Source organism: Notamacropus eugenii, chromosome 2 (assembly GCF_028372415.1).
Source record: "Notamacropus eugenii isolate mMacEug1 chromosome 2, mMacEug1.pri_v2, whole genome shotgun sequence".
Classification (NCBI taxonomy): Eukaryota; Metazoa; Chordata; class Mammalia; order Diprotodontia; family Macropodidae; genus Notamacropus; species Notamacropus eugenii.
Window position 1 is genome coordinate 505,132,386 of NC_092873.1, and position 26,700 is coordinate 505,159,085.

At 53.1% G+C, this 26,700-nt stretch overlaps 1 protein-coding gene across 6 annotated transcripts; it reads left to right on the top strand.

Moving 5' to 3' along the window:
* On the top strand, positions 1–26,700 carry KDM4A (lysine demethylase 4A). 6 transcript variants are annotated; one of them, XM_072649154.1, is made up of 22 exons: positions 1–151; positions 1,184–1,354; positions 1,960–2,135; positions 4,794–4,908; positions 8,849–9,042; positions 10,352–10,401; positions 10,808–10,911; positions 11,963–12,100; positions 13,766–13,989; positions 14,577–14,773; positions 15,139–15,368; positions 18,149–18,251; positions 20,881–21,062; positions 21,552–21,756; positions 22,342–22,418; positions 22,562–22,617; positions 23,273–23,381; positions 23,499–23,687; positions 24,314–24,484; positions 24,979–25,098; positions 25,270–25,362; positions 25,439–26,700. In XM_072649154.1, the coding sequence occupies exons 2-22, from the start codon at positions 1,217–1,219 to the stop codon at positions 25,577–25,579; spliced, it is 3,012 nt and encodes a 1,003-aa protein (XP_072505255.1). In that variant the 5' UTR covers positions 1–151; positions 1,184–1,216; the 3' UTR covers positions 25,580–26,700. The 6 variants fall into 6 exon arrangements, 4 of the variants coding, with proteins under 4 accessions (XP_072505255.1, XP_072505256.1, XP_072505257.1 ...); XM_072649155.1 differs by having other exon boundaries at positions 23,499–23,669; XR_011975771.1 differs by lacking the exons at positions 24,979–25,098; positions 25,270–25,362; positions 25,439–26,700 and adding an exon at positions 23,994–24,128 and having other exon boundaries at positions 24,314–24,431.

Here is a 26,700-nt window from a genome sequence, read left to right on the forward strand (position 1 = left end):
GCTGTGCGGCTGCGCGAGCAGGCGGGAGGCGGAGCTGGTAGAGTCCCTGGTCCGAGGTGGTCGCGGTGGGCGTAGTGGATTGCGTTCCGTGGAGCCCGAGGCGGCGCCGGCGCCAGGCCGAGGTCCGCGGCGGAGCGGCGGCCACGTGCGGGTGAGTGTTCTGGGCGCCGTGGGCCCGCGTTGGACCCCGAGGCCTGCGCTCGCAGCTGGCCATTCTCAGGTGGGGGAGGGGCGGCGGGGGCCCCCCGCGTACGAACTGGCAGGCGCCCCGGCCAATGGGAGGCGGCGCTGCGGCCCCTCAGCTCTTCATTGATCCGTGCCCGCTGCGCCCGGCCAATGAGCGCCGGGGGGCCCTACCTAGACTTCTTCCTGCCGCTGCTGCGGGTCGGGCCTGCGGGGGCCGGGGGCCCTCGGGGCCGCTTTGGGCTGCTGCTCTAAGGGAGGAAGCAGCCCCGGCCCCCGCGGTCCCGCTGCCTCTGAGCCCAGCCTCCGCGGACGGGGGACGGTGCAACTGGCGGCCCGCCCGGCAGCTGGGCTCTCCCACAACTGAACACTTTTCATCCAGTCTGTAGCTTGTTTGTACACAGTTGTTTGCCATTAGACCGAGGTTTCCAGGCAGGGCAAGGACTGTCGTTTGTTCTTAGCTCAGCGCCTGGCACGTACAGTAGGAGCCCAGTAAATGCTCATTGATTGTGAGTGCATCCGGGCCGTTGAGCTGACCGCATTCCCTCAGCGGCCCAGTTCTGGGGAACCAGATTCTTAGCATTAATGGAGCACCTATGGTTTCCCAGGGCTCAGTTGTTTCAGTCACCGCGGACTCTGACCTCGTTGGGGATTTCCTTGGCAGAGATACTGGAGGAGTTTGTCATTCTCTTCTCCAGCTCATTTCACAGCTGAGGACACTGAGGCCAGCAGGGTGAAGTGACTTGCCCAGGGTCTCCCAGCTAGTGTCAGAGTCTTCAGGACTCCAGGGCTGGCAGTCTACCCACTGGGCCTCCTTGTTGCCCTTGGGAGTGCACACAAAGGCAAGAGCCACAGTCAGTCCCTGTGCCAACCAGCATTAATAAGCATTTGCTGGGAGTACAAAGAATGGCGAAGGATTCAGTCCCTGCTCTCAGAGTCCTGTGGGGAAGCCGGGGGAAGGGGGGACCTAGAGAACTCAGCTTTTTCTTCCTCCCTCCAGATAACTTAGAGCAAACCAAGAAGAGGAGGCAGCATGGCTTCCGAGTCAGACAGTCTGAACCCCAGCGCCCGAATCATGACCTTCTACCCCACCATGGAGGAGTTTCGGACCTTCAGCCGCTACATTGCTTACATTGAATCCCAAGGAGCCCATAGGGCGGGGCTGGCCAAGGTCATTGTGCTGGGGCTCCCAACTGTGTCTCTTGTGTTTCTTATGCCTGGGGTGGGGAGGCTGGCTCTGCACATGAGACACAGCCCCAGAGTCCAGGAAACTAGGCCACCATCCTGCCAGGTTCCAGTAAGAGGCCACCCAGAGCAAGTGACTTCCCATGTCTAGTCGTAATGATGATAACCATAGCTAGTGGTATTTATACAACACTTACTATGTACCAGGCACCAGGCTGGGTGAGGTACCAGTGCTGCTTCGTTAGATTCTTGCCAACAGTCCTGGGATCAATGATTATACTCATTTCACAGATGAGGAAACTGAGGGGGGCAGAGGAGGTTAAGTGACTTACCTAGGGCCACACAGCTAGTGAGTGTCTGAGATGGGATTGGAGCTGAGGTCTTTTCAACTCCAGGCCCAGTGTTCTCAGCTCCTGGCTGAGGATGCAAACATTGGGGCCCTCCTGGACTTTGTTACCACCTTTCAGATGGTGCCCAGGCAGCCTTTGCTATAAGTGGCCCACAGCTGCCTTTCTTGGTCTTAGGTGGCATGAGGGCTGAGGGTGGGTGGTCACCAAGCCAGAGTGAGTAGACTCAGATCTGTCTTTGCAGGTGGTTCCTCCAAAGGAGTGGAAGCCAAGGTCGACCTATGATGACATCGATGACTTGGTCATCCCAGCCCCCATCCAGCAGGTGGTGACTGGTCAGTCTGGCCTCTTTACCCAGTACAACATCCAAAAGAAGGCGATGACTGTTCGAGAGTTTCGCAGAATAGCCAACAGTGATAAGTGAGTAAGGAACACTCAGAGCATTCCCACTGCTGCCCCTTATTATCCCTACAGGCACTGCCATCCTGTCCTGGTGCCTGAGCAGTACCTGCTCTTTGCCCTTCTTTTGCTCAGTCCCAAGCAAGGGGCTCCAGAGAGTAAAGTTTGTGCCAGGGTGTGACAGCCCTACCAAACTGAGCCATTTGGGGCCTGTCTCATCTGAGGAGGGTCTGGGATGGAAGCCAGCCCTCACTGCTTTCTGTGATGGGGCCTCCTGTCTCTGCTGCATCCTTTCTCCCTTCATTACCTTTCCTCCCTGAATGCTTGGCACCTGAGCCTTGCCCATTTTCCTTTCCCAGGTATCCCTTTTTGAGCTCCTCTTCCTTGAGGGCTAGTAGGATCCAAGGACTGAGGCTTTGGAGAGCCCTGCTCAAGCTCACATTTTCAGATGAGGAAACTATCCAAGGGCAGTTAGTCCCTCCAGTCCAGCCTCTTTACTTTTGTAGATAAGGAAGCTGAGACCTAGAGAAGTTGGTGACTTTCTCAGGCTCTCACAGGTAGAAGTGGCCTAGCCAGTATTTGAACCCAAGGCCCTTGGCTGCCAGTGGAGCCCCCTGGCCCCATCTCTTGGGTGATCTGCCCCCCTGGTCCTGTCTCATACCACCTCTTGGGGGACCTGCTAAAGGTCCCACTGGTCCAAGGTGTCAAAGCCATCACTTAAACCCAAAGCCTCTGACTCCAAACAGCCTTTTGGCCTCTGACATGCCCATCCACTCTGGGTCATTCATGTGCCTCTCTCTAGATCCTTCCATAAGACCTGATTTCACTCCAGAGCCTATTTGAGATTCACTCCAAGCTCTTTGTCCCTCAACCAGAATCCTGATTTTTCTCTTTTTTGTTGGTTCACCAGTGCTTCTGCTGCCATTCAAACAGATGTCTCCATCAATAGCCCCTCCTGCCTCCCCTGGGCCCTGCCTTCATAGCTTGGACTTTGGGGCAGTGCCATTCACCCCATTCACTAGTCCTGGAACTTTGATAGAGTTCCAAGGAGGGGCTTCCTCATTCCTGAGACTCCTTAGCTCTCCCCTTTTGCTGCCCTCCTAGCACCTGGCCATAGTTCTGCCCTAGCCCTTACTCGCCTCCTGGCTTTTGGCCCTCACCTCCTCTAGGACAAGGGATGCCTCCAAATTGGGAGGCTGCCTCAGGGACTGGGGGCAGCCTGGCTGAAGGATACAGTCACTCTTCAGCCTCAGCTGGATCCTTCCAGCTGCCCTTCCATCTCAGGAGGTGACCTCACCAGACTTGCCTGCCTTGAACCTCTTCTTGCCTCCCCTTGCACTGACCCAGCCTGCCCCCATGACGCTGGCGCCCTGTCTGTGCCATGCCCTTAAAGGTGCAATCAAGCTGTCCCTCTTCTTGTGGAGCACCTGGTTCCTGTGTGGCCATGTCCTTCCAGTTCCACACCTCCAGCATCCTGCTGCCACTGGCACAGCAGGCTGATCCCACCCCTCCCCTCTAGGATGAGGTCCACGTGGCTGTAAAGAGTTAGCATAGCTGCCAGACCATTGTAGGCACAAGCTCTTTGGAGCTGGACTGCATAGGATTAGGTAGGCAGCCTCCTGCCCTTGGCCATCCTCTCTGCCATGCCACCTGCTTCCTCTTGTGGCCGGTAGAGTTCTAGAAAGGAAGCTGCCTTAGGTCAGGTCCTGAATGGGCCCTCCTCAGGCCTGTGTCTCTTCTGCTCCACTGAGGCAGCCTTTTCTGGCTTCCTCATCCCACGGGCAACATTTGATGCCTTTGTGCTTGCCCTCTGAACAAGCTCTTTTGGGCTTTTTTTGGTTGGCTCTTCACTAGCTTCCCTGGGTTGGTCCCCCAGGGTCCTGCTTCAGGCCTGCCCTTTCCTCTCAGCATTTGCTCGATGGTCTCATTCCCTCTCATGTCCTCAGTGATGACCTTTTTCCACCTTCAAGATGGACAGCTCAGCCACTGTGGCCTTGGACCCTCCAGGCCAGCCATCCCTTCTCCCTTGTTGGATATTTGCCAGCGAGGCTCCTGGGCAGAAGCTACCATCCCTCAGGCTGAGTCGTTGGAGTCATCATCACCTGTCTGTTCTTCTCTACCCCCATGCTGCCCAGCTGCCCAGGCCACGTTGAGCCTTGTTCTGCAGTTTCTCCCATGTCTGCTGCAGTTGCCAAGGTCAAGGCCTCAGCATTTCTTGTTTATACTCTTAGAATAGCTTTTGCATTGCCTGGTCTTCCTGCCTTCCCTTCTTCCCCTCTCTGGCCTATCCTTTGCCTGCTTCCTTTTCTAGGTGTTCTTTGACCATCCCTTTAATAAGATATTCTCAGATTTTGTGCATGCTCGGTGAGTGGCCAGGGAGCAGGCCCATCCGTCTCTGAAGGAGGTAGACTGGCTGGGGGCTTTGAGGACCTTGTTTGTGATTGGCAGAAGAGTTGCTGGTGTGTGGTCTGCTCCCCCTCTAGTTCTGAAGGTGGCACTTGTAGATGCCTGTAGGGCTGGGCCAAGGCAGGCAGTTGAGGGGCATTTGGATGGAGGCAGGAAGCAGATTTTCCTCTGCTGCCTTTCTTCTTCTTCCTGCAGCACAGGAGACTCTGCTGTCTGTCTTGTCCTCTTGGTGGGGAATGATTGAGCACTTTGTGTCCATTTGTGTTTTCGAAGGTACTGTACCCCACGCTACAATGAATTTGAAGAACTTGAGCGAAAATACTGGAAAAATCTAACGTTCAACCCCCCCATCTATGGTGCTGATGTGAATGGGACACTGTATGAAAAGGTAAGGAGGGATGCTGGGGAGGTAGGGAGGCCTAGTGAGTAGAGGATGGCCTTGGAGGTGACCTAGTTTCAAATCCTGCCCCAGACATAACTTCTTTTGGGTTGTATGGGCCAACAAGAGAATGGATGGAACCATTTGTAAGTGGCATGCCATGAGCATGGCAGCTCTTGGCATACCCTCTGAGGGATGCTGGGCCCTCCATGTGATGTGTCCAGACTCTGGGCAGGCTTTTCCTGTCTTTGGAGACGCAGTTCTTGTCTTAGATGGGATCTTTTTGTCTTCCTTTGTATCCTCAGCTATTAGCATGGAACTTGGCTCCTACTGTGGTCAACTCTTCCCCAAGGCTTGAGTCGTGGCTGGATGAGGCCCAGTCATCATAGTTCATTTGCCCCCTCTGGGCAAGATGGCTCCTGGGGTCTTTCTGGTGAGGCTGACCAAGGAGTTTTGTGGGACATTGGTCCTCTGTCTCACTTCATTGGTGCTCAGGACCATAAACACAAGGAAGCCAAGGACCACTTAGTTCTTTCTGACTTTCCATTGCTTTGGCCCTGTCCAGAATAGAATCTCTAGACACTGATAATTGCCAGCTCTCTGGGAGGTGGTAAGGCCAGTCTGGCAAGTCTGGTACAGCCCAGTGGTACAGTGGTACAACCCCTTTTCTAGTTGTTCATGGACTGTCCTTGTCATAAAATATTCTCCAGTCGTACCAGAAACTGACATCAGTTTTAGCTTCTTATTGGCAGACTTCACATTTTTCAAAATTGGTCCATGGACCCCCTTCTGTCCTTTTCTCCCCCCCGTTTTTCAGGACTCCCAGTTAGAGCTGCTAGTCTTTACGCTTTGGGGTTTCATTCCGCAGGATCTGTGACTCAGGCTTATCCAGGACACTAAGGTGACCCTCTTACTCTTGTCCCTTTAGACATAGGACTTAAAGACAAAGAAGTTTGGAGAGTGGTTGGATTGAACCAATGTAGATGGTGGGAATTTGTGCCATTGACTGTGATTGAAGTTCTCTCAGGAGGGGGAAAGTCACCAAACATTAGGCACCAACTCTGTGCCCCAGGTGCTCTGCTGAAGGCTGCACAAAAGAGACAAAGTGCCCACATGAAGCTCTTACTGTGTTAGAACACAAGAGGCAACAAGCAAAGAAGTGTATCTGCAGGAGCAGTGTGCAGGAGAAGTCAAATAACCGGCAGGGGCAAGGCTCCCTGTGAGAGATGGAGTTTTATCTGGGGCTTGATGGAGGCCTGGGGAGGAACAGTCTCCCAGACAGGGGGACAGCCAGAAGGCCAGAGTCCCTGGATAGAAGTATAATAGAGTCGCCTGGCATCAGCAAGGGCCCCATGTGACATATGTTTGTAGTGGACCCTGAAGCTGTGGTGTTTGCTCCACCTTGGTTCAGTGGCACACACACATATAGGGTGCAGGCAGTAGATGGTGGGGTTGAGACTTGGCAGGGTACCCCTGTGTGCAACAAGGGTGTGAGGGACTCGGGAGAGGACAATACAGGGTTGGACTGATGGCTCATTGGTATGGGGAAGAGAGGTCATGGTGTGGGCCTTGAGTGCAAAAGAATGGGAAGGACTTCTGTCTCTTTACCTGTGATCTCTTGCCCATTGCGGAAGCTCTGAGCTCACTCCAGGGGCAGATTCACACATCAGAGCTGCTTAGATGAAGGCCTGGTGTCTAAGCCAGAATCAGAAGGGAAAGGACTCCCTGTGACCTGGACTCAGGAAGACTTGGCCACTTACTAGTTGTGCAGTCCTGGGCACATCCCTTCATCACCTTGTGCCTCAGTTTCCTCATCTGTAAAATGGAGATGATAATAATAGCACTTAGTTCCAACAGCTATTGTGAGGATTGCATGAGGTTAGATTTGTTAGGTGCTTCACACACGGCCTGGCTCGTAGATGCTAAGTATATGCTCATTCCCTTCCCTTCCGCCTAAGAAGGTACCATTATGTTTCAGGGGTTTTTTTGTTTTGTTTTGTTTTTTAACCTCAGGCCACTAGGTGGTTCAGTGGATAGAGCACCAGTGCAGGAGTCAGGAGGACCTGAGTTCAAATCTCACCTCAGACACTTGACACTCACTAGCTGTGTGACCTTGGGCAAATCACTTAACCCCAGTTGCCTCATCCTGGGTCATCTCCAGTCATCCTGGTGAATATCTGGTCACTGGATCCAGATGGCTCTGGAGGAGAAGTGAGGCTGGTGACCTTGCACAGCCCTCCCTCAAAACAAAGTCAAGTGCAAGTCATGTCATTATTTTTTAACCTCATTCTCAACTCCAGGGTCCCAGGCCTGCACTCTTAACACACCAGTCCTTCTCTTTCTGGGAAAGGGTCCAGCCTTTTAGCACTCCAGTGGGTAGGCCTGCTTGCAAGGGAAAAACCCTCAGACTTTCTAGAGAGTCACTCTTTCCTCTACGTGGGGGGTTCTTCTTGTCACTTTAGATGATTAGCTGTCTTGTAGACTCCCCAAGTAGGAAAGAATTGGGAGTTGCCAGGAGGTTGGCCTTTCCCTTTTGGATGTGCATAGGTACCATAGCTCAGGACTGTCCGGCCTTGAGGCCGAAGGGCTACCCGAGTCTTACCTTACCTGTCATCCAGGTCTTTGGTTGGCCAAACCGGATAAACGTATTGAGAGAAGAGACTTTCCAGAGTCGAACAAGGGTTAGGTTTTATTCAGGGTCTTGGTTACATGTGCAGGGTGAATTCTTCCTCAGGAGAGAGGAATCCTTCTCCTCCCAAGGAGGCAAAGATCGTACAGCAAGAGAGTGGGAGTGGGAGAGGGAGGGACCCTCTGCCCTCTAAGGGCCCTTCAGGGCAAAGAGTGCCTTCAGGCTTTCCTGACCCTACTTAAGCTCTCCCACCGCATAGTTTGCACGTGAATACCGGGCGTGCTCTCAGCCCTTAGCTTAGTCAACAACAGGTGTGCTCAGACCCCAGGCCAATCTCAAGGGTGGGATGCTCTCCCCAGCATGTATCCCATGGAGAAGAGGCGGAGATGCACGAGATAGCCCGTGTCTCACGCCTCAATTCCCAGCTATTCCCTGGGGGGCCTCATGAGAACTCTAAGGTTTTAGAAGTCCTCACTTTTACCTGCCCAAGACTGTCCACATGAAACTGAGCTTACACCCCCAACACAGGACCTGGGCAGGACTAGCCAGAGCTTTGTTCTTCCTCTCCATGACAGTGACCACTTGGTGATTCTTGCTTCTGGCTAGAAGGGTCTAAGACCCCTGTCACTCCAGGACTGCCCTGTAGCCTCAGTGCCTGGCCCTTCTACCCCATTTGAAAGGGGTCTCCTCTGCCCAGAAGCCCTCTACCCTTTCTCCCTTGGTGATCTTAAACCACTTCTAGGGAGGTGGGGAGTGGGAGTGGTAATGTTCATTTCTGTACAACTGGTTCCCTGATGTCTTATACAACATGGCCCTAATCCCTCTCCTGAGATCTAGCCCCAAATGTCCCTGAGGCATCTCAGCTTGTTTTCCCTCCCCTTCCTGACTTACTGCCCCACTGTACCACCTCCTCTCAGTCCCTCCATATCCTGTTATCAATGTTCTTTATAAGCTGTGTGCCCCAGGTGTTTGAGCCAGCTCCATGGTGGGTACTTTCTTAGTGTTGGTGACTGAGTGTTGAGCTGGGGGTGTAGCTTTACTGAGTGGGTGACAATACAAGAAGTTGCCCTTTTCTCTACTTGAGTGGCAGCCCTCTGCTGCATGCATATCTCTGCAGTTTGCACTCCCCATGCATCATCTTCTTGACCAGGGATCTTGTTGGCCTGTCCATGTGTCCTCCCTTGCCCGAAGCACTCCTGCTGCTGCTACCAATGCCACTTACAACCACCTGGGAATTCCATTCCCAAGGCCTGTGGGGTGAGGAGGGGTGGTGCCTACTGGACCCCCTCTTCCCTTCCTGATCTGGCTTGTGGCTTGCAGCATGTAGATGAGTGGAACATTGGCCGCTTGAACACCATCCTGGACGTAGTGGAGAATGAGAGCGGCATTACCATTGAAGGTGTCAACACTCCCTACCTCTACTTTGGCATGTGGAAGACCTCCTTTGCCTGGCATACAGAGGACATGGACCTGTACAGCATCAACTACCTGCACTTTGGGGAGCCCAAGTCCTGGTGAGTCCAACCTGCCCATCTGCCTGATGGCAGTGCCCTTAGGTACCCAGAAAAACACAGGAGAGTAAAGTCCCTTCCAGGCCAGGGAGGGTGTATCCTGAAGGGTCTGCATCTGAGTCAATTTCTCTGGAGCTTAGGGCGACTGAGGGGAATGGAATGGGAAGAAAGGATGGGAGAGGGGGCAGCCAGCATGCCACTGGTCACTGGTTGCTGTGGCACTTTGACATGGTTGGACTTAGACATGAATAAGATGTTCCTGGCAGCCCCGGAGGGTGGACTGGTCAGGGATGTGTGAGAGACTGGAGAGAGAGTACAGGTCAGAGCTACCCCAGGCCTGCCTGAGAGTGGGGGGAGAGAGTGTACAGGAGAAGTGACGAGAGTGAGACAGAGAACCTAGCTCCCTGCCACCCCCAGATGTGGGGGTGGCCCAGGGAAAGGAAGAGCTGATGTTCTGATGAGGATTTCTACAGGTGTATCCACATGGGCACTGGCAGGACAGGGGAGAGGTGGGCAGTGGTTTGTCCACAGAAATAGGACAGCTGGGCAGAAGAGGAGCAGGTTTTGGGGGAAAGGGTAGGGCAGGCCTGTGGTAGAAGTATTGAGTACGGAAACAAAGGTTGGGCCTAATAAGAAAAACTTGAGACTTGTGATAGGCACAGAGGTACAGCTGAAGCCAGGGTCATGGCCAGGTCACCAGGAGCCTTGGGGCTAGGAAGAAGCAGATGAACCAGCTGTTTGGCAAGAACGGGAGTGGGCAGACTCCTGAAAGCTGAGGGTTAGACCTCCTTGGGAGGGGGCTGAGGCTGCTTAGGGCTGGCCAGATGGCGGGGGGGGATGCTGCTGCATTGGTTCTCTTGGAGGATCAGATGAGATTATGGGGTCAAGCCCCATGCGGACCTCCAAGCACTTGATGTCACTGTGATTGGCACCTGCCTCAGTAGCCATGCCAAGCAGCTTTTCTTCTTTGAGACACGTGAGGGTTGGCAAACACCTTTTGACTCAGGCTCCTCTTTTGCCCTGGACTTGGGGCTGCTGAAGGTGGCATGTCTGTCAGCAGCCAGGTGGCAGGGAAGCTTTAGGTGGCCAGAATTGTGGCTTTGCTAAGTTATGGCTTCTGGTGAAGTGTCGCCCCATCCCCTGGGGTTGGTGCTCCTGACTGTGCTCCTGGGAACCTTCTCACCTTGTTGCACCTTATCCCACTTTGGGGTTGCAAGAGGCAGCGATGCCTTTGGGGATGAGGAGACAGGACCAGGCAGCGGCCAAGCGTAAGTAAAGTAAGACTGTGTTCCTCTCCCCTGCGTGCCTGCAGGTACTCCATTCCTCCAGAGCACGGCAAACGTCTGGAGCGACTGGCCAAAGGTAGCGTTTGTCTGCCCTGTCTTCCTCAGCTATAGATTTCCCCTGGGACGCCCAGCCCAGCCCTTCTTCCCTTCCCCTTCAGAAGACGGCCTGTCCAGAGGGCTGAGGCCACCAAGGCATGCCTTTGTGCTTTGGGTGTTAGAGATAGACGCCCCAGGCCTTAAGCTGTGTGCTGATTGTGGGGAAAGCCGCTTGTCCAGGCTGGTGGGAGGGACCAGCCCCCACCTGGGAGGTGTAGCCACTGCTTCTTCTTCCTCATTCCTGGACCTTGTAAGCTGAGGCTGGAAATGTGTAATGTGTACCAAGAGTCCCTGACAGCTAGGGGCTGGGCTACCACTCTCTGGGAGGGGGCTCTCCTGGGAGCCTCCAGGCAACTGGCCTTAACCCCTCTTCCTCTGTTACACAGGTTTCTTTCCAGGAAGTGCCCAAAGCTGTGAGGCTTTTCTCCGCCATAAAATGACCTTGATTTCCCCTTCAATCCTGAAGAAGTATGGCATCCCTTTTGATAAGGTAAGTTCCCTGTTTGCTGACTTGGGAGTTGGGGAGGCTTCAGTCAGGCCTTCTGTGCATGGATGGGCTTTTGGAGGGAGGAGAAGCCCCTTCTTGGGCTTGGAGTTGGTGGTCCTGGCAGATTGCCAGCTGGGCTTTATGCATTTGATTAGTGTGACTTGGCTTTAAAAGTTCTGTTTATTTCATTAAATATTTCCCAATTACATGTAAAAACATTTTAACAATAATTTTTAAAAATTTTGGGTTCCAAATTCTCTCCCCACCCCTGTCCCCTCCTCAAGAAGTTTAGCAATTTGATACCAACTCTACACATGAAGTTACGCAACACATACTTCTGTGTTAGCCATGTTACAAAAGAAAAGCAGAATAAAAGTAAACAGAGAGTTAAAGACCTGCTTCAGTCTGCACTCAGTTCTTCAGGTCTCTGGGAACAGGTAGCATTTTTCGTCCTACGTCTTCTGGAATTGTCTAGAGTCACTTTCTTCAGAGTAGCTAAGTCACTTGCAGTTGATTGTTGTACAGTATTACTGTACCGCTGTACAGCGTTCTCCTGGTTCTGCTCATTTCAGTTTGCATGAGTTCGTATAAGTGTCCAGGTTTTTCTGAGAGCATCCTGCTTTGTCATTTCTTATAGCACAGCAGTATTCCATCACAATTGTATACCCCAATTAATGAGCATCTCTTCAATTTCTAATTCTTTGGAGTGTGACTCTTTTTGCTCTAACTACTGTTGGCCTTTCCCCTTTCAGACTTGGGCCACCTCTGGCATGGGGTGGGCTTGGGATGTTTGAGAGACAGAGGGAGTATGGCCAGGGTCAGGGAGTTCCAACAGGCCCACAGGGGCTGAACAAGCATTTCTGATCTGGAGGTAGAAATGGGAGATGGGGGAAGAGTTAACTTGGAGAATCCTGAGGTGGCCCAAGAAGCCTGGAAAGGGGCCTTCGCTTCTGGAATCTCCTAGCTGTGCAGATGATGGCCCAAGGCCACCCAGCCAGCAGACCTCCCTCCCATGGGCTCTACTTCTTCAACTGGGACTCTCTCTTGGTTTCAGGTGACTCAGGAGGCTGGAGAGTTTATGATCACCTTTCCTTATGGCTACCATGCTGGCTTCAACCATGGCTTCAATTGTGCTGAGTCTACCAACTTTGCCACCCTTCGTTGGATTGAGTACGGCAAGCAGTCTGTTCTGGTAAGGTGCTGGAGGAGTCTGTGCCTGCTGGGCAGGGCAGGAGGTGGGGAGCCTCCCCATCCACATTGCCGAGTGCATACCTGGAGTGCTTGGACCAATTTTGGGCATTCAGCACAGCTTTGGGAGGATGATATCCAGGTCGCATGACAAGCAGGGACATGTAGTCTAGTGAAAGAAGGTTCAGGGAATTTCCTATGTGGTAATGAACTGGGGGAGGAGGGTCAAGCTTGCCCTTCCCTATCCCTAAGGGGCTGAACCCAGTGCCCTGGGGGAATGTTTCTGAGAGAGGCTTTGAGGCTTGGTGTAATGAAGAGCTTGGCTTAGCTAATGTGGATGCTTCCATGCCAGGGAGCACCTGGGTGGGACAGAGGAGCTTTGGAGTAGCTGCCAAGTGGGCACCTGCAAATAGGGGAGATTCTTATTTTAGGTAGGTTGGATTGGTGGCTGCTGGGGTCTCATCCAGCTCTGAGACTCGGACTCAGTCACTAAATAAGTCATCTTATATAATATACAGCCACGTCTTAAGCCCTAAGTCCAAGATCTTCACCATACGAGAACCTTTCATAAGTGTTGGAATTCCAGGCCCTTTGCTCTTAAGATTTTGAAGGTGAAGGTACATTTCTTGCCTTCAGACCCACTTCATACACTAAGGTGTTGGAAAAGGGCTGGCTCTTCCTGCAGCCTAGGCCTTTCTCCTGGTACAAGTGTACCTGACTCTTACATAGGAGGCCTTGCCTTACCCCTGCCCTGAGAGGCCCCTGGCACAGTGAAGGTACAAGAAGGGTAGTGGTTCCTGATGGTTGTTGGGAGCCCTGGCTACTGCAGACTGGCCAGCCCAGCAGCACCATTCTGGAGGGGGAAGGAAGACAGGAGCAGGAGCCCCACATCTCCTCATCCATCGTTTTCAAAAGAAGCAGTGCCCAGAGGTTGAGAGACTAACTGGACCTGCAGATTTGGGGTCAAGGTTCTTAGGCCAGGAGGGAGAGAGCCCTTGTGTCTTGGCCTAAACCAGGAAGTCCCCTCTTCCACTCTGCACAGACCCAACACAAACCATGTTCCTTGTTTTTTTTCTTTGCTAAACAGACCAACCCTGAAAGTCCAGACATACCTTTTAGGCATAAAAGGTATTTCTCCCTAGGGAAGGGCTTGGGCTGCTTTGGCTCCGTCCTATCTCTGGCTTCAGGACAATCCCATTTAGTCCTTTTTAGTATCCTTGTGGAGGGAGGAGTATTCCACCTTGGACTTGCCTCACTTTCCTTCCTGGGACCACTCCCTGTCACTCTGGAGGTTTAAGACCCTGAACCTTTGGAGAAAGGAGCATTCTGTATGATGGGCTTCTCAGTTCTTCCTGTGTCTTCTCAGTAAAGATCCTATTCTAAGAGCTAATTGATGTTAATTGGATAAAGAATACTGAGGTGCAAATCCCTTGGGGATATTGTTGCTATAAGTGAGATGATTAGCTAATCAATGATTCATATTGGGTTCTTGAGCTCATAATGTCAGAAAAATGTGCTTGCCCTTCAGGGAATGCTCTAGGCCTCAGGGGAAATCCAGGTAGCTTTGCTCTCAGGGAGGGACAGTTGGCTTCTGGGAACTGTATGGGCAGTGGCAAGGCTAGGGCCAGTTTTGGGGATTTAACAGCAGCCTTGTTTCTCTGTGGTACAGTGCTCTTGCCGGAAGGATATGGTGAAGATATCCATGGATGTGTTTGTGCGAAAGTTCCAGCCTGAGCGGTACAAGCTGTGGAAGGCCGGCAAAGATGCCCCTGTCATTGACCACACTCTGCCCACCCCTGAGGCAGCTGAATTCCACAAGGGGGAGCAGCAGGACTGCCCAGAGGAAGCCCTGGACAACAATGGGGAGCCAGTCAATGAGGATGCCAGGAGAAGGTAGATCTGCTTCTGATGGTCGTAGAGCTTGTGTGTCAAGGACACAAGCAGTGTTGGGTGTTCTCTTCCTTGGGAGCTCTTGTGACAGACTCCTGGTCCTTTGGGGCCCTGGGGAGGGCTCCTCGAATCAACATTCCCTCTCCTGGCTTGACTTGTTGCAAACCCAGAGCCCCCTGCCACGGTCAGCGTCCCACTTGGGGCATTGGCAGGGGGCAAGCAGATGCTTTTCAGTAAGTCCAGCCCAAGAGGGTGTGAAACTTGTCTTGAGAATGCTGGAGGTGGAGGTTTGGCTAAGAGCTTCTGCTGGGAATGAACAAATAGAGAACAGATCAGGGTGGGGGGTGTCATGGGAGATCATGAATATTAGGAGTAGAAGAAGCCTTCTAGAGACGTAATCCGATTCCTCATTGTGGCACAGAGAGGTGGTGATTTGCCTAAGGAGATCGAGGATCGGGAGTGACTTTTCCACTGTGCCATTGCAATAGAACATGAGTTCCTGTGTCCCTGTTTGTATCTTAGATGTGCTAGTCCCAGTGCCTATTGACAATCCAGGGTTTCCCTAAGAAGGTGGGTGTTTCTCTTAACAGCCCCACCAAGTATCGGATTGGAGCCAAGAGGCACCGGGTGTGTCTTGAGGTGCCTCAGGAGGTGAGTGAGAGCGAGGCTTTTGCCCAGAGAGAACCCTATGACATGGATGGGGAGCAGGCAGCCGTTGCTCCTGGGAAGCCTGGCCCAGACTTGGTGTCACCACTGCGCGCTGAGAATGGCACCCTGCTTTCACCAGGTTAGTCTCTTCTTTTTGCCACCCAAGCCAGGCTTGGCTCAAACCACAGGCTTAGCCAGCCTTCGATACCCTTCCATGACCCCAGACAGAGCAGAGTCCTGGGGGGCCACTTGGAGTTGGTGACTCACCAGCTTTGTGTAGCTCACGGTTCTCTCTGATGGGAAGGAAGGAGGTACAGACATCCAATAAGCTACAGAAGAAGGTTTAGAGCATGTCTTTTCTCCTCTGAGTGTTTGAACCCTGTGGGACCTGCCTCGGATATGTCTGCCTACCTGTTAGTCTGATGACCACTGTCCTCCAGCCTCACCAATAACCTCAGAATGGCCTTGCCTGTCCTTTGGATCTCACTGCACTCTTCCTTTCAGATTATCCAGACTCTGCTGAAGTCAGATTTGAAGAACTCAAGAATGTGAAATTGGAAGAGGAGGAGGAGGAGGAGGCAGGAGTCCTGGACCTTTCACTCTCTGGCATTACAAATCAGGCCTCCAGAAAGAGCCGAGCTCGCGGTTCTGAGATGCGATCTCACCGAGCCCGCCAAGCACCACCTGCCCATAGCTATGCCCAGGATGATGACTCGGAACAAGAACTGTCAGAGGTGCTGGCACTGGTGGGGACAGGGAAGCCAGGTCCAAGTTTACTCCTGCTCTGAGGCAGAAGCCTTTGGTTCTGGCTGGGGAACCTGCAGCCTAGTGACTGAGTCTAAGTTTTACAGAACAGATTCTTTTATTGAGGGGATTTGTTCTGCAAAGTTTGGATTCAGTCAAAGGGTTGCACTTGAGGTCTTAGTGGGCCAGATGTGGCCTGGAGGCCTGATTTGGCCCTTCCTGGGCCTGGTGGCAGTGGAGAGAGTGCTGGGCTTGGAGTTCTAATTCTGTAGCCTCAGACACGTTCCAGGTGTGTGACCTTGGGCAAATCACTTAACGTCTGTCTGCCTGCCTCAGTTTGCTTAACTATGAAATGGGCACCTACCTCACAGGATCACTATGAGGATCAAATGAGATAATACTTGTAATGTGCTTAGCACAGTGCCTGGCACATAGTAGGCCTTTAATCATCTTTTTCTTCCTTCCTCCCCGCACTGTGGTCCTGCTCAGTAGGTCTGGTGTTGGCCATAGTCTGCCTTGATATGTCATGTTAAAATAACTCAGTGTTAGGGGCACTGTCCACACTGCAGTCCTTTTGCTAAACCAGGGAGGTTTTTAAAGCTCCCTCAGGTTAGAAGATTAACCTTAGCAAACATTGCTGGGGTGGCATGTACATAGGGGGCCAAGGTCTCAGCCATGTCCCGTAGGAGCTGATTGCCCACCCCTGTGTGGCACTCTTCTTGGTACTAGCCCAAGATCTGCGTGTGCTCAAGGCCTCCCTTTCCCAGTCACCCTTGGGAAGTCAGGTTCCTGTCATTGGTAGGTAGATGTTACTAGTGAGCTACATGCATGGGCTGGCAGCAGCCCCTGTCTTCTTGAAGTGCTCCCAGGGGCAGGCTTTCTCCTTAACACTTAGAGGTTGCCCAGCCGCCCATCTCTGCCCAAGGATGAGACAGGGACCAACAATGGAAAAATTGGCCACCCTTGAGAAACTCCAAAGCTAATGAGTCAGTAAGTGTTGACTAGGCTCCTTTATGTGCCTGGCACTCTGCCTTATGGGCTATTGGCATCCTGATGCATGTCTGAGACTGTACATTTTAGTTTGTGGGATGCTAGAAATGACAGTCAGGGAGGGCTTCCTGAAGGTGTTGAGCCTTGAAGGGAGCTAGGGGATATAGAGAGATAAATTGGAGGTAATCTCCAGGGAGGAGGTACCAGCGTTAAGGGGGATTGGGAAAGGCTTGCTGTATAAGGTGGGATTTTAATGCTGGGGCTTGAAGGAACCTGGGAGGTGGAGAAGAGGCGGGAGGGCAACCCAGGCAGCGGCACCAGCCAGTGACAATGCCAAGAATCTGGAGATGATGGGTATTGTTTGAGAAACAACACAGAGACCCGCATCACTGGATCATAGAGAACATGAAGGGGCAGAGCAAGGAGTGTAAGGTGTAAAGAGATAGGCCTGCTTATGAAAGGCTTTTATATTTGATCTTGGAGATGATGAGGAGCAACTGGAATTTGAATAGGAGGTGACATGGTCAGATTGGACTGGCAGAGACTTGGTAGAGAGGTTAACAGGCTGTTGCACTAGTCCAGAGGTGAGGCAGCAAGGGTTTGTACCTGGGGGTGCCAGGGTCAGAAGAGAGAACTGGAGATGATAAAGGTGAGGAGTTGAGGAAAGCAGCATCTAGGTTGCAAGCCTAGGCATACCTTCCACAGTAATAGGGGAGGGTTTGGGGGGGAAACAAGTTCTTTTTAGGATGTGCTGAGTTTAAGATATCTATGGGACATCTAGTCTGAGATGCCTGAAAGATGGTTCTGGGATGTAAAACTGGAATAGCTAAGACATCAGGGTAAGTCAGTCTAAGAATTATCAGTACAGAGGTGACAATTAAGATTATAGAGTGAAAATAAATGGCCTTAGGACAGGCCTCGTGGGATGCCCATTGCCTATGACCTGAATGAAGATCCAGCAAAGGAGACTGAGGAGCTGCATGATAGATGGGAGGAGATCCACGACAGGGCAGTGGTACAAAAACCTCAAAAGAAGGAGCTGCACAGAGTGATTGAGTGTCAGGAGTGTCAGTGAGCACAGATAGAGAAAAATGGTGGAGAGTCCATCAGGTTTGCCTTGGGAACTTGAGATGATTGAATGAGGTCAGAAACTGCAGTGTAGAGAATTCAGGTGAGAGGAGGGCACGTGGAGGACAGATACAGGATAGTAGCTAGCGAGGATGGAAGGATTGAGTGAGGGGTTTGGTGACGAGGGAGATGTGGGCATGTTTGTAGGCAGGAGGATGGAGGGATCAGTCTTTTGGAGGACATGGCATGGAACCGACTCACTTGTGCCAAGAGAGTTTGCCTTGGCAAGGAGGAAGAGACCACTTCTTCATTTGAGCCAAGATTAGGGAGAAGGTGACAGGAGATTTCTGGGTATGTTAACCTTCGTGGGTTTAGGGGTAGAGAGCATGCCAGTCTTCTTGATTTGGCATTTCTGCTGTATTCTCACTGGGCAAGGCATTGTGGGGTACTCAGGCCTGTGGCCTTGGAGGGCTTTTAAGAGATGATGTACTCTATGTAGACCCTGGGGTTGGAAATGACCATCTTGCTTTTAAAAAGCTGGGCCTTGGAGTAGGCTGACTCTGAGCAGCAGACAACTGAGTGAGAACCGCACCTTAAGGACAAGACGGCAAAACAGCTCCAGGGAAGAGGGGAAAGGGTCCTTCTGGGGGGGGGCCTTCTCCTGCTGGGCTTGCTTGGAGCTCTGCACCAACCACTCTTGTCGTTGGCCTAGAATGCAGAAGAGGAGAATCAGCAGGCGAAGGGCCGTCGGCAGCCCTTGAGCAAGCTCCCTCGCCATCACCCGCTTGTGGCCCAAGAGTGTGGCAGTGATGATGGTAAGTGCTGTGAGAGGAGGCAGGTAGGTGGGCTTGTGCTCTGTGCCAGGAGCCAGGCTCTGGGGTCCTGGGAATCCTTGTACCCTGGAGCTTGGAGCAGGGGAGACTTCTGGGCGTGTTTCCAGTCCCTTCAGGCCTCCCCTGGGCCCTCTGTGCTCCAGATAGGTTGCCCATCCCTGCTCCTTTAACCCTCTTCTGTTGAACTCTATGCAGACGTTTTCTGGTCTCCCTCTAGGTTGGGGGCTTGGTCCTGTTGGATGATGCCTTCCCTGTGTTCCTTGTGGCCATGAGAGTTAGGTGATGGGATATGGGGCTTCTGAAGCATTCCCCCACCCATTAGGGAGCCCAGGTTACTTCCAGTGGGACCATGTTTTAGCCGTTCTTGGCTGCTGCAGAGACATTCTGGTGGCGTGTCCTGACTGCAGTCCTGGTGGGGGAGCCATTTGGTTTTTCTGCCTCTGCAGGCTCTGCTTGGCAGCAGTTGATGGAGTTCTTTGCAAGCTTCTCTCTACTCATGGCTTGTCGTTTCTCACAGCATGTGAGATTCCATGCCATTCAGGCACCCCAGCTTGTGTATGAGCTGTGCCATAATTTACGGGCATCTCACTGGTTTCTTTTTCTTGCTTGGCTGAAATTGCTGCTATTTGGGTCTGGGGGCGCGAAATGGTGCAGTGAATTGGGCACCAGCCCTGCAGTCAGGAGTTCAAATCCAGCCTCAGACACCTGATACTTCACTAGCTGTGTGACCTTGGGCAAGTCACCTAACCCCAATGCCTCCCCTACCCCCTCTAAAACCAAAAAGGAATGATAATCATTAAGCATTAAGTGCCTGCTGTGTGCCAGGCAGTGTGCTGTGTGCTCTGCATACAAAGAAAGACCAAAAACAGTCCCTGCTCTGCTCTCCAGGATCTCAGTCTAGCAGGAAGACAACATGCAGGCAGTGCTAGACAAACCAGCCATATGGAGAGGGAAGCCACCAGCCTTGAGGGGGGTGGAGAAGCATCCAGTTGAAAGCCCAGCCAGGGAAGCCATGAGGCGGAGAGGCACAGGGGACAGTCAGAGCAAAGGCCTGGAATCTGTAGTCTTGCTGGGTGTCTCTGGAATGTCTTATTGGAGGAAGAGCCAGAGGTCAGGGTCACCATTTCACAGAGAATGTGGTGGGGGGGGGATAGGAGATTGGAAAGGTCAGGGGGAATAGATTATGAAGGGCTTCAAAGGCCAGATGGAGGAGCTTAGGGAGCTGGTGGGGGTTATTGAGTAAGGGGGTGACTGGTCAGAGGTCCTGGCCGAGTGGAAGATCACTTAGAGTCAGGGGGAGACTGGAGGCAACCCACACCCCCGGCAGCTCGTGCTATGGTCCAGGTGTGAGGTAACAGGGAGGGTCTGCCTTGTCAGAGGAGAGAAGCGGTGTATTCCAGATATGTTGCTGAATGACAGGCTCTCTTAGAAAATAGTTCTTGATATTTGAGAAGGCACTGGGCCAAACTCTTTATGAGACAAATCTAGCCAGATAACTAAATCAGGGAAGGATAAAGGGAGAATTCTAGCCCAGCCTCATTTGCAGTAAGGAAGCCAGTGCACAAGTTACGCAGAGGTGCCCTTTTGTCATTACTTGGTAGTTCTAGAAATTCTGGCAGCAAAATCAAGGCTAAGTTCTCCAGTCTCCTCAGCCTGTGAAGGGAAGGGGGTGACTTTGCCTCGGGGGTGAGAAGAGGAAGCCCTTCTGATGCTGTCTGCTCGCACCCGCTCCTGTGGGGGCTGTTTGTGAACCTGACCCCAGACGTCGTGCCCTTTGCCTGACTGCCTTCCCTCCGGGCCCAAAGACACCGAGCCTTAGTGATGATGAGCCTTGAAAAAGATCCCTGCGCCTCCTCCTTTTCTGATGAAGGTTTTTTCCCTCTCTACGTACAAATGTGGGTGTCAGCTCTTAACTTTTGGGCTTTAAATAAAAGCAATATTAAAATTAATATTTAAAATATTAAAAAGTTAAAAAAAAGACATTGTTGCAGTAAGACTAAAGAAAGGAAATAAAAAGCATTTCTTTTAAGGCAGCTAAAGTGTACAGTAGGTAGAATGTCAGATTCAAGTCAGGAAGACCTGAGTTCAAATGTTGCTTCACTCTTCAGCTTCCTCATCTAGAAAATGGAGATAATAGAATTCACCTCCCAGGCCTGTTGTGGTGAAGATCGAATCAGGCAAAGTGCTTTGCAAACTTCAAAACTATTTTTAAGTGCTAACTGATACTGGCAGTAGGAGAATGAAATGAGGCAGAGAGAAAGCTAGCTGTTTGCAGGTAGCATGTTGAGAGGAAGGGCCCATTCAGACTGACTGCACAATTCATAAAATGCCTGGCAGTGCCCCTCCTCTGGCACACTCAGGACCTGTGCAGACACACTGCCCAAATGGCTTCTGGGCCTTGTGTTCTCTCTGGCAGTGTTTCATCCTGAGCAGCCTGCCCTGGGCACTGGTGCATCCCAGTGGGGGAGGCGGCTTCCTGCATTGTCAGGACCTTGGATGATTCTGTAGGTCACACCTCGGTGGCTGTCCCATTGGGCCAGGGGCCTGAAGCTGCCCAGCAGGCCTGAGCTCCCTCCCTGCATCCTCACCTTGTGACTGATCTCTGTTGTAGAGGCTGGTGAGCAGCTGACCCCAGAAGAGGAGGCTGAGGAGACAGAGCCTTGGGCCAAGCCCCTGAGTCAGCTCTGGCAGAACCGACCCCTGAACTTCGAGGCCGAAAGAGCATACAACGAGAGCATGGCTCAGCAGCCTCCTCACTGTGCAGTCTGTATGATTTTCCAAACCTACCAGCAGGTGAGGCCTGGAACAGGGAGATGGCATTGTCACATTCTGGTTGTCCCTCAAAGACTGGGCACAGGCAATGTCCAGAGGCCTGTGTTGGGGAAGGCTCAGGACAAATGGTGCTCCCCTGAAGTCTGGCCTTCATGCATCTTAGTGGGGTGGACTTGGGGATGAAGGCCCAACAATAGCCCCTTCTGTTGAAGGTCCTTAGGATAAGGTGGGGAATAGCTGATGGAGGCATAGGACTTAGGCTTTGGTCAGGAATGGACAGCATCCTGGAGGATCTATGGAGATGTTTAGACTCGTGCGCTGTCATTGAGGGTCCTGTGGAGGTTATTTGAGTCCTTGAATTTCTCCCCATTGCCAGGTAGGGGAGGGGACAGTGTAGCAGGCTTCATCTTCAGGAACCCTGTCTCTTGTATTTGATGATGTTTCTGTCAGGAGCATTATTGTGTGATGCCTCGCATGCCCAGTAGGGCCTGCTGCCTGTCTGTCTCTTAGGCTGAGGGAGGAGCCCACAACCAGAGTTGGACAGATGGACCTGATGCAGAGCCAGGGAGACGCAGAACCAAGCCCCTGATTCCTGAGATGTGCTTCACCGCGACAGGGTGTAGCACGGATCTCAGCCTTTCTACACCCTACCTGGAGGAAGATGGCACCAGCATCCTGATCACCTGCAAGAAATGCTGTGTCTGTGTCCATGCTAGTAAGTCCTAGGTGACCTTTGTGTTGGTAAGGGGGCTACCCTTCTTGGCCTGGCATAGTTTGAGTACCTTCTGCATGCCTGAGGTGCACTGGGCACTTGGTGTTCCTGAGACTGAAAGCCACAGACTTTCCAATGCCAGGGTACCACATGCCAGACTCTCTGGGTGCTGGGAAGGTCCTGTTCCTCTGGGACTCTGTGAGGCTGTATCAGAGCCCTGGAGAAAGGACAGGGAGCATTGTTTCCATGAAAATGTTTGAAAACTCTGAAAGCCAATTGTCAGGCACGGGCAGGGAGAGGTGGGAGTGAGTGTCAAGTCCAGCATGAATGAGCTTCCAGCTGCAGTGTGGCTTTTGGCAAAAAAGGTGTCTGGACCTTAGCCTTGGTTTCTTCCTGTGTCATATGGGACTAATCCTGTTTTTCCATGTCTCATGAGAGTTGTTGAGGCACAAAAACTGTGAGCATCCCCTGTATGTAGCCATTACAGAATGCCAGGACAGCCAGAAAGACACTTAGCAGGTGTGTGCTGGTGATAGTGTGTGTGGTGTTCAGGGCTTTCCCTGAAGGGCTCTGGTTTGTCTCGATTAGGCTGTTACGGAGTCTCCCCGGAGCAGGCCTCAGATGACTGGATGTGCTCTCGGTGTGCAGCAAGTGCTCTGGAGGAGGTGAGGAGTGGCTGGGCTGGGGAGAGCAGCTAGGGCAGCTTGCCCCTGCTGGTGAGGGAGGTGACAAACCTTGCTGCTGGCAACCTCTGAGAGGGAGTGCAGCTAGTGCAGTGGCCGCTGCTTACCCCCACCTCCACCCTCAGGGTTGCTGCCTGTGTTCATTGCGAGGAGGGGCCCTACAGAGAGCCAATGATGATCGGTGAGTTCAGGGTCCTCTCCCCACTTGTGTGACATGGCAGGCTGAGCACTAAGGGGAGAGGAGGGAAGGAGGGGAGGGGTCATTCAGGGAAATGAGGACAAGAGCACTCTGGAAGTGTTTGGGGGGCGGTCACTGGTGCTCAGCCAGGAGAGCAGATCCAGGGTAGCTTAGACCAGTGCATAACTTTTGGCATTTCAAGGCTGTAGTCTCATGAGTTAGCCTGTGAGGGGCTGGGGAGCCACCTGTGGACCTCTGTGCTAGGGCCCTGCCCATCCAGTAGAAGGGCCCAGGATAAGCCCCACTGGGCTTGTATCCTGATAGGAGGCCCTTCCTGCTGTAGCCACCCACCCTTTGTTCCTGGTCAGCTGCTAAGCATACATCTCCTGCTTTCTCCCACCTTTCTCCTGCCCCCCAAGTCACACCCATGAGGTTAATTAAGACCCAGGGGCTTAAAACCTGGGTTTGATTGGACTCCGTGAGATGCAGACAGTTAGTGGGGCTGGTGAATTTTACTGGGTGATTTGTGGGCTAGGGTGGGGCATGATCCTTCCCTCTGGAGGCTGGGTGCCAGTCTGGCATCCTTTGGGTATAGGCTAGGGTAGAAGGTGGCTCTGGACAGTCTTGGCCAAGGTCGAGCTCATTGTCCTGGTGATAGGTGGGTCCATGTAATGTGTGCCATCGCAGTCCTGGAAGCCAAGTTTGTCAACATCGCCGAGCGCAGCCCAGTGGACCTGAGCAAAATCCCTCTTCTCCGCTTCAAACTGGTGAGGGAGAGGGGCAGGGGCCCATGCCCTGTTGGGCAGCTTCAGGGTTGTAGTATTGGGTGGGGCCTGGGCAGGTCCACTCCCATAATGGGAATACCGTCTGTCTGTCTGCTCCAGAAATGCGTCTTCTGTAAGAAGCGGAGGAAGAGGGTTGCCGGCTGCTGTGTCCAATGCTCCCATGGTCGGTGCCCAACCTCCTTCCACGTGAGCTGTGCCCAGGCCGCGGGGGTGATGATGCAGCCAGACGACTGGCCCTTTGTGGTCTTCATCACCTGCTTTCGACACAAGGTTCCTTCTCAGGCAGAGGTGAGGGAGGGAGGGAGGTGGCCATTCCGGAGAGGCAGAGGAGACAGGGACTCTCCCTTTCTCACAGCAGCCCCAGGGCCGTGGGGCAAGGACTCTGCTGGAAGCCCGGAATTCCAGAGAGGGCTCACTCTCTCTCACACATACCCCCTCGGGGGCCTTGCTTTTTGCTCCCTTGTTAGCTGGCTCTGATTGCTCGGCAGTTGGTTCTGACACCTTCCAGATCTCATCCTCAGCAACTGCTGGGGCCCAGTGGTCCCTATGGGAGCCCTTCAGACATTTGAAGACAGCTAGCCTTCTCTTCTCCAGGTGAAGGGACCCCGAGTCCTCTCAGGTCTCCCCACACTTTGAGAGGTGCTGGTCGGCATTGGCTCGGTGTCAGGTTCCTTCCCGTCTTGGACATTCGTCCATGGAGATGCGTGTCGGGGCTCAGACAGCCTAGAAGTTAGTCCCCACCAGGAACCAGTTGGGGGTGTTGGAGGATGAGCTTGGAGGGAGGTGCCAAGAGGCAGTCCCCTGGGAGAGCAGGTGGGCAGTGGGCTGTGCGGACTCCGGACTCTCAGGCCCACACCCAGGCTGTTGGGCCTGCGCCTGCTGTGGCCTGACCTGGGCTCCTGGTCTCCCTTCAGCGTGCCAAGGGTGCCCTCCAGGACCTCTCTGCAGGCCAGACGGTCATCAGCAAGCACAAGAATGGCCGCTTCTACCAGTGCGAGGTGGTCCAACTCACCACGGAGACCTTCTACGAAGTCAACTTTGATGACGGCTCCTTCAGTGACAATCTGTACCCTGAGGACATTGTGGTAACTAGGGCCTGCCTCAATGACAGCAAAGCTCTCTCCTCTCCTCCCCAAGCAACCCCCTTCTCTTGGGGTGCCTGCAGCCCACCCCTCTCTTTCTGCTTGGCTGCCTCTACTGTCAAGAAAGAGGCTTGCAAGTTGATCTAATGCTATAGAAAGTAGAGCAGGCTGATCTTAACCCTTGAGCCTTCAGGGAGAGCCCCTTAATGCAAAATTTGGGCGAAGAAACCCCAGGGGCTAGTTTCTGGGTTTCCCAAAGCTTGCAGGATCTTTGCCTAGTAGAAGGGGCTTGCTTGGCTGCCCCCTGGGGTGACCTGGGTTCAAGTCCGGGTCAGAGGCAGTGCTAGGCTTCCCTTCTCTGAGCTTGAAAGAGGAAGAGGGGTAGCATGGGACCCTTGTACCCAGCTCTCTCCTCTCTTGGGGCCCTGGGCCAGCTTGAGCAGCAGGCATGCTGCCTTCCTTTTTGGTCACCCTCCTCCTTTCCTTTGAACCTTTAGAGTCGTGACTGTCTCCAGTTGGGTCCTCCTGCTGGAGGGGAAGTGGTCCAAGTGCGATGGACAGATGGACAAGTCTATGGAGCGACATTCGTAGCTTCTCATCCCATCCAGATGTACCAGGTACTGCAGAGGTAGCTTCCCCTTCATCAGTTCTGCCTGGGAGTCCGGAATGGGAGGTGGGACAGCTCCTTGTCCCCTCTTAGGCCTCAGCAGGCAGCTTCTCCTCCCCCGCCCTGGGTCCGGGACCCTGGTGAGCTCGCACTCTGGTTAAATAGCCAGGCCCCCTTGCAGGTAGAGTTTGAAGACGGCTCCCAGCTCATGGTGAAGAGAGATGATGTCTACACTCTGGATGAGGAGCTCCCCAAGAGAGTCAAGTCCCGGCTGGTGAGTGACTGGAATCCCTGGGGCAGGGCCCGGGCCATGGAGGAGTCTGGACTGATGTGCTTTTCTCTCCTCCTAGTCAGTGGCCTCAGACATGCGCTTCACAGAGATCTTCACAGAGAAGGACATCAGACAGGAAAAGAAACGGCAGCGAGTGATCAACTCTCGATACCGAGAAGACTATATCGAACCTGCACTCTACCGGGCCATCATGGAGTAAGGGAGGACTGCTGCACAGACCCCGCTGGTGAAGCAGGAGCCCTCCAGGGTCCCGAGCCCCCAAACATCCATGGAACTCGGAGTAGGATTTTGAAAACTGAAATTGTAAAAACCAAATGAACTAGCTCTTCCTCTTGTGCCCCATTCCCTTTCCAGGTCCTTCTGTCATACGTTGGCCATGGAGAAGGGGGCTGAGCCCTGAGCCTGGAGCCCTGGATGGTGGCAGTGGTCCTGTGGCTAGCAGGAGCCCCCCCTGAAGAGGCCAGGACCTGCTTGTGGGGACTGGAAGCTGGTGCTGTCTGAGCCTCCTGCTCCTGGCGGTGTGTGCAAGCACCCCTGAGGGAGTGGGGGAACATGCTGGTCCTTGGCCAGCTGGCTGGACAGATGGATGGAGTGAGGAGCAGGCAGTATTATGGTGCTTGCCCCCCTTTCTCCTTTTTATATTTATATGTGTGTATGTTTGGTCTCTACCAGCTTCCGTGGGCTTCCCGGGGCCTCTGGCTACAGCTCCCTATGCTGGGGGAGGCCAGAAGGATTGACCTGAAGAAACAAAATGTGAAGGGCCACACCTGTTTGGCCAACCAGGGGCTGGGCTGAGCTGGGCATCAGGAGCTCTTTTCCTCTGGTGGGCTCAGGCCCCGGAAGCACTAAGGTGGGGGGCCAGGGGCCCAAACCTCAAGGAACCTCCTTACTTGTCTCTGGGCAGTGGAATCTCAAAGTCCTGTTCTTTTTTGGACCTGCTGGGAGGCAGGCAGATTGGGGACTTTTGAACCAGACTTCTTGGTGCCCTGAATGGCACGGTGAGATGGAGGATGGAGGGTGGGGGGAGGCCTTTGGTGGGGAGGGGAAGGGGGCATTTTAATGATGATCAGTCAGGACCACCTGCAGCAGGGGGAGAGGGGTGCTGCTGCTGGTGGGGAGCACCTGTCGGCATTAACTGGTGAAGATGTTAATCATGTATTTGGGGGGGGGTGGGGACTGAGCACTGAGGGATGCCCATGAATTTGCTGTGCGGGCCTGAACTTCTCCTGGCACCGCCTCCCTGTGTGCAGGAGAACCAGGGATTTGATCCTTTGCCTTTTTGTTACACTCGAACGCTATAAAACCAAATTATTTTGAAAA